This window comes from Triticum dicoccoides, chromosome 7A (genome assembly GCF_002162155.2).
Source record: "Triticum dicoccoides isolate Atlit2015 ecotype Zavitan chromosome 7A, WEW_v2.0, whole genome shotgun sequence".
In the NCBI taxonomy this organism is placed as follows: Eukaryota; Viridiplantae; Streptophyta; class Magnoliopsida; order Poales; family Poaceae; genus Triticum; species Triticum dicoccoides.
In genome coordinates, this window is record NC_041392.1 from 277005194 (window position 1) to 277011268 (window position 6075).

At 52.5% G+C, this 6075-nt stretch overlaps 1 protein-coding gene across 4 annotated transcripts; it reads right to left on the bottom strand.

Annotated features, from left to right (window-relative positions):
• Positions 1–1988: 1988 nt before the first annotated feature.
• On the bottom strand, positions 1989–5734 carry LOC119328886 (ankyrin repeat-containing protein At5g02620-like). 4 transcript variants are annotated; one of them, XM_037601884.1, is made up of 4 exons: positions 5476–5734; positions 4663–5306; positions 3577–3986; positions 1989–3157 (listed from the first exon to the last, which is right to left on the bottom strand). In XM_037601884.1, exons 2-4 carry the CDS (start codon positions 5027–5029, stop codon positions 2282–2284), a joined length of 1653 nt encoding a protein of 550 aa, XP_037457781.1. In that variant the 5' UTR covers positions 5030–5306; positions 5476–5734; the 3' UTR covers positions 1989–2281. The 4 variants fall into 4 exon arrangements, with proteins under 4 accessions (XP_037457781.1, XP_037457780.1, XP_037457783.1 ...); XM_037601883.1 differs by having other exon boundaries at positions 4663–5366; XM_037601886.1 differs by having other exon boundaries at positions 5471–5734.
• Between the last annotated feature and the right edge of the window lie 341 nt (positions 5735–6075).

The window sequence follows — 6075 nt, forward strand, 5'->3', positions numbered from 1 at the left end:
CAGATTTGGACAGAGCCCCGCATCAACTCAGGTTTGCGGCACGCGAACTGCATCCGCACCGGACCAGAACGGATCAGAGAGAGCTCATCCACCACAAGTGGTCGGCCCAGCATCGTCAGCCCCGCCATGAGACGGTCCACCTTGCGGTGCTTTGGGGGAATGCCCCACAGCTTCACCCAGATCTCAGGCATGGATTCACCCTTGGGCGCATCGGCCGTAGCATCCCGAATCAGCACAGTGATATTGTTGATGGAGAGGAATAGCTTTCCACTGCGCGTGGCTATGCGCAACATGGATGGGTCTGGAAACACCACGGAGAAGCTGTCGGCATCGACTTGCGCGACCTGCCAGTCCCATTCTCCCTCGAACAGGTGTGGCAGCTCGACCTCCAGGAGCTCCTTCGACAGCACACCCGGAGCCGCAGAGAGGATGGCCGCATTGATCCCAAAGCCTTGCTGCGTGTCTTCGGCCTCCTCTGGGAACTGGAGACAGAAGAAGCCGCCTCCCTGGATGGCGTGCCCCATCGTCTGGAGCAGGAGCGGCTTGCCTCGGGAGGGGCAGCAGGCCGAGATGTGGCCCTTCTGTGAGCACAGGATGCAGAGCAGCAGGAACTTGCAGGAGCTTTGGAAGTGGCCCGCCATGCCGCATTTGAAGCACTCACGGTCGTCGGCCTCCTCCACCGGAATGGGCTCGGCGGCCGTGCCCTTGGAGGACCCCTCGAGCTGCGCGACCGGCGACTTGGAGCGTGCCTTTCCCGCGGACTTGAACTTCTTCTTCTTTGCGGCATAGGGATCGCCCACACGGTCACCCTGGAACTGGGGCATCTCCTCGATCTGCTTGAGCTCGAGCCCCTTCCGCTTGTACTCTTCTTTCTTGCGCTTCTTCCGCTCTTGCTCCTTCAGCCACCACGCCGGCGGCGGCCCCCAACCACCAGCTTCGCCCTCGCGGGCTGCGCCCTGCGCCTTGGCCTGCGCCCTTAGCTCGCGCTTGCGGTCGCGCTCCACCGCAAGGTCGAGAGGAGGGGGGGCGCTTGTCCGCCCGACGATCAGCCTTGGAACCCATGGCCACCACCTCGGCGAAGGACCACGCGAGGGGCGGCGGGGGGTGAGAGGGGATGAGGACACGGACGGAAGAACAAAGACGTCGCGCCTCCGATCTGGTGGCTGGAAACCCTAGCGATGGATCTAGGGCACCCTTCGGCAGCCAGATCGATTTATATACCCTCTCCGTTGGACCGGGGCCGAGCGGGTTGGGCTGCCTGCCTAGAGGGACTGGGCTCCCCTGTCGCAGCCCCACCAGGTCAGCCTCCACCACTTGTGCCGGTCCAGAGGCCGGAACTAACCGCGCATCCACGCAGGTCCCCAGGCCCAACTGGGCCCCCAGCCCACCGGGTCGATCCCCCAGCTCTGGATCTCCAACCCTAGAGCCAGGCGATCCCCCCGATGCCGGCGCTGCAAGCACCGTCGTCGCTGGCGCCACAAGCCCCGTCGTCGCCGCCGCAGCAGCCGCCCCTGGACCCCGTGCAGCCTCCTGAAGCAGGAGACTCTCCTCCACGGCCGGAACCGCAAGGAAAGCGAGCCCCTCCCGCGGGGTCCGCCTCGGGGCGACACGCCGCGCCGCCCCTGCCTGAGATCCATGCCGACGAGGCCCGAAACACATAGCCAGCATGCCCAAAACACATAGCCTAATAGCTTGAGGTTCAGGATGCCCAATCCACCATACTCGAACGGCTTGCACACTTGCTCCCAAGCCACCAGACAATGGCCACCGCTGACAACGTCGGTCCCTTTTCAAAAGAAGGCACGAATCCTCTTTTCAAACCCATCGATCAGCCGCATCGCGATGGAGATTGCTATAGGTGGTGTGGATGGTTTCAAGAGATTTGTGATAGAGTAGTCTTAGGACTTTGGTAGGTGTGGATGTAGTGTTATCTTTGTCGAATGTTCGCATCCCACGAGAATTTCTTATAAATCTTTTGCTCCCTTCTCTAAAAACTGTAGGTACTCGTGCAAAATTATGCGTACAAGATGCCACTTACAAGGACTACCACGAATCCATACAGCATGCACGAGACGGATCCAGGTGCCTTATCTCCATCCAGGCTGCAATACAAGCACAGCTGAGGTGATACTGTTTCAGCAGCAAAAGTACCTTCGGTTCATGTCAAAATGTCAAAACCCCACTGAAAGTTATTCATCACTCGATCGAAGAGACTCGAGCGAAACAGCGCCTGATGATAATAACTATGTACAGATCCCCGCGACGTGATCGTGACCCTGATCTACAACGCGTACATCTTCTTGTACTCGGTGTTGATCAGCTCCGGGTCCGAGTCGACCGGCATGGACCATGATCGGGACTGGCTCGCGGAGGCCTTCCTGATCTTCCTCATGCTCTTCTCCTCCATCCTGTGCGCCACGATGCAGTAGCACATGGAGCCGAGGGTGGTGAGCATGATCACCGCGCCGATGGCCATGGTGCACCATGCCAGCCACCAGTCTCCGCGGCCGACCACGACGTAGGTCAGCGCTATGAACGCCGCGGAGATGAAGAGGCACGCCAGCCACATGAGCTTGTTCATCACGAACACCATCCTCCTCTTGGCCTTCTGCTCCACCACGATCAGCGACGTCTGGACGACCACGACGGCGAGCGAGATGAAGAGCGCCAGCGAGTCGAACACCAGGAACATTATGAAGGCCGGGTCGCTGGCCACGTACGCCTGCCCCAGGGACATGCCGGGGGGCGCCTGGCTCATGTCCTCCACGAAGTTGCCGGGCACGGTGAATATGGCGGCGAAGGCCACGGTGGCGATGAGCACCGCCACGACCGTGTTGGAGTTGATGGCGTTGTTCAGGCCGCCGATGTGGAGCTTCTCCAGCCTGCTCTTGATCTTCTGGACCTGCATCTTGGTCTGCCGTGTCTGCTTGATCTGGGACTGGACGTCGTGCCTGATATCGCTCACGGTTTGCTTCAGCTGCTTTGCCGGGTTTGCAGGATGCGCCGGCTCTTTTGCAGTTACGACGCCGCCGGCGTCTCTCAGAATGTTGACAAGTTCTTGGTTGTTCATCTTCTCAGCAATGGCAAGAGCAGTCTCTCCAGATTTGTTAACTGCATTGACATCAATCCCCTCAACTGATAGTAGAGTCTGCAATATCTGCAAGGAATCACACATGGATCAGTCAATATACAAAAACCACTGCAGAATAGGAACTGGAAAGTTCTCAATAGAACAATTACTAAGAGACATCAATCCTTCTTTCCAAGAACCCTAGCTACATCATGTTTATGTTCAGCTTCAGTGAAATATTATGCCTCTAACAGGTTCAAATAATCTTGTTCTTAATTTTATTTATTTGTTTACTGAAAGAAAGAAAAACATTATTGCAATCCTAAGCAGAGAAGATGTTTACAGCAAAAAAAAGCTGCTGAACTTTATGCTCCAATTAGCCTTAGCAAAACTAGGTTCAGTAACACTGTGACAGGACAGAATAGCAAATGATTGATAAACAGCATAACTGAAAACGGTAAATATATGTAACTGTAGAAAATGATTCACAATATCTGTTCACTTACAACGATATTGCCCTTCCGAGTCGCAACATGCAGTGGCCTGTTCCCCTTGTTATCTTCTAGATGGCTAACTGAGAAATCAGGCTTCAACAACTCAACCACAATTTCAGCATTCGTTCCTTTGGACGCCATATGCAGTGCCGTCTGTCCCTTCTTGTCTGTTCTCAAACCAATCCCTGGATCCTTATTTAACAAGGATCTTACAACTTCCACATGGCCCATCCTCGCCGCGGAATGCAAAACTGTTTTCCCATTATTTCTCGCAATTTTGGCAAGGCTAGCATCAGTTTCCAGTAGGAGGTTGACAATATCAATGTGACCCTGAATGGCAGCAGTTTCCAAAGCCGTGGCGTTTACAGAGTTTGTAGTCATTGCTAGAGCAGGAAAGGCCTGCAACAGCTCCTTCAATACATCTGTGAAATCAAGAAATGGAACAAGAGAATAAGCCACATATATTTTGGAAATTTACCTTAAACCATATTATCAAGCAGGTAATTACAGCTATGGTTTATGACTGTAATTCGATCTCCGCTATCAGAAAGTCAACAGATCAGAATGATATAAACTCCAATAGAGAATGAAGCAGAGTGAGATAAGATCTAACTAGTGGTTGCATTATATCCAACGTGCCCAACACAACTACGACTATCTCTTATTACATCACACCATAACTTCTTTGAGAATAACCCAGATTTTCCCTAGCCCTCATAAATTAGGACTGCTGGTGCTACAGAGAAACTCAACTTGTCAGTTGCCACCTACATAAAATAGTCAAGACTAGAGTCTAAATCAACTCAGGTATGCATTCGTTTCAGACATTAATGAGAAAAAGATGGCCAGATGTTAGCACTTATTCTTAGATGAAAAGATCATGAACAAAATCACTGTTCTTGATGTGAGCACCACTATGTCACCAACTCAATCAGATAAGAATAGACATTTTTTTGACCCGGAGCAATCTACTCACTGCACCAAAATCTATGCCCAAATCCTGATTACACAGACTTCGAAGGAATCATTTCACAGGATTTGGATAGAAAAGAATTATCAGAACAATATGCTGGACTGGTGACAAGGAAAACAGCTTACCCAGATGGCCCTGCTTGGCCGCGATGTGGAAAGCGTCGAAGCTGTTGCTGGCCTTGATCCCCGCCGTCTGCATATCAGAGACCTTCAGGATCTCGCGCACCACCTCGGTGTGCCCCTTGTCAGCGGCCACGTACAGCGCCGTCTCCCCGTCCTGGTTCGGCCGGGCGGCCAGCTCGCCGGCCATCTCCCGGCCGGATTCGGCAAGGATCCTCTGGACATTGGAGACACTGCCGGCCCTCGCCGCGAGGTGGAGCGGCGTGTCACCACGCTTGCCGGGGCTGTCCTTGCTCCGCCGGAAGTTGTCCATCCCCCGGAAGCTCTTGAGCTTCTCCAGCGCGCCCAGGCGGAAGCTGGTCTGCCTCTCCATGCCCAAGCCCAAGAATGAACCAGACGTGACCGGAGGGATTCCTCAATCTGTAACACCCCTGTTCTTAACCCCTTGCCTCACCAACTCCGGCGATTACGGCTGCTTGAGAACAAGCCACCTAATCTGCAATTTCTAAGGAGCTGAGATTGTGATCGCAGAAAATCCAAGACTTGGCTGCTTTGATTTACGGGAAGCAAGGCTGCCTTGGACAAAACCGTTGCAAGCGCTGGGATCCCCACCAATCAGTACCCTTGGGCCATGAACACAGCACCTGATACTGCAAAGGGGAGAAGGCAAATCTCAGCATTCGTACCAGCTTTTGGCATGGCAGCCGATCCTAACAAACAACATCAAACCAACGAAAAAAGATAATTCAATAAGAAAGACTATGGAATTCAAACCAACAAACTGAGGCAGCAGAAAAAGGGAAAGATATAAAACCTTACAATTTCGCCCCAAAAGCCAGTGCACCAAAGAAATGATGGGGTTGATGCTGGAGTTCCCAAAACCCCACGCTCTCCTGCGCCAGTCGCCGGGAACCCAGATGGCAGGCAGGGCCTTCCAATGAGCCAAGAAAAGGGAAGGGAACCAAGGTCCAGCGGGAATCTCGGACCCCTCCTAGCTTTTATTCTTCTTGTTTGTTGGCTCCCGTTCTCCTATCCTAGAGCTTCACTTTCAGGGTTCACCACCTCTGCTTGGCCTCTTTGCGCCCAAGTGAAGACAGCACGGTTGGTTTCTTCAATTTCCAGGGAATAATTAACTGCGCAAGTTGGCGGTCTCTATTGGTTCCCATTTCCTTTTCATGTTTATTTTTCATTTTCATGCGGGAGCTCCCACTAGCACAATAATAATAATAATAATAATAATAATAATAATAATAAGTGATCACAATAACGGTAAGGTATTGTGTAATACTGCCTCTGTCCCACAATAATTGTCGTTCAAACTGATTTATCTGGCCTGGAGTACGCTATGTTAGAAAATAAAAGGCTCAAAACAGTTTCTAGTCATAAGCATTTGCAATTACTCCATCCATAAACAAATAT

Coding starts and splice junctions, on each gene's coding strand:
- LOC119328886 (XM_037601884.1), bottom strand. CDS start 5,029: ATGGAGAGGCAGACCAGCTTCCGCCTGGGCGCGCTGGAGAAGCTCAAG. Junction 3,987..4,662: donor GGCCAAGCAGGGCCATCTGG/GTAAGCTGTTTT, acceptor TTGATTTCACAG/ATGTATTGAAGGAGCTGTTG. Junction 3,158..3,576: donor CTCGGAAGGGCAATATCGTT/GTAAGTGAACAG, acceptor GATTCCTTGCAG/ATATTGCAGACTCTACTATC.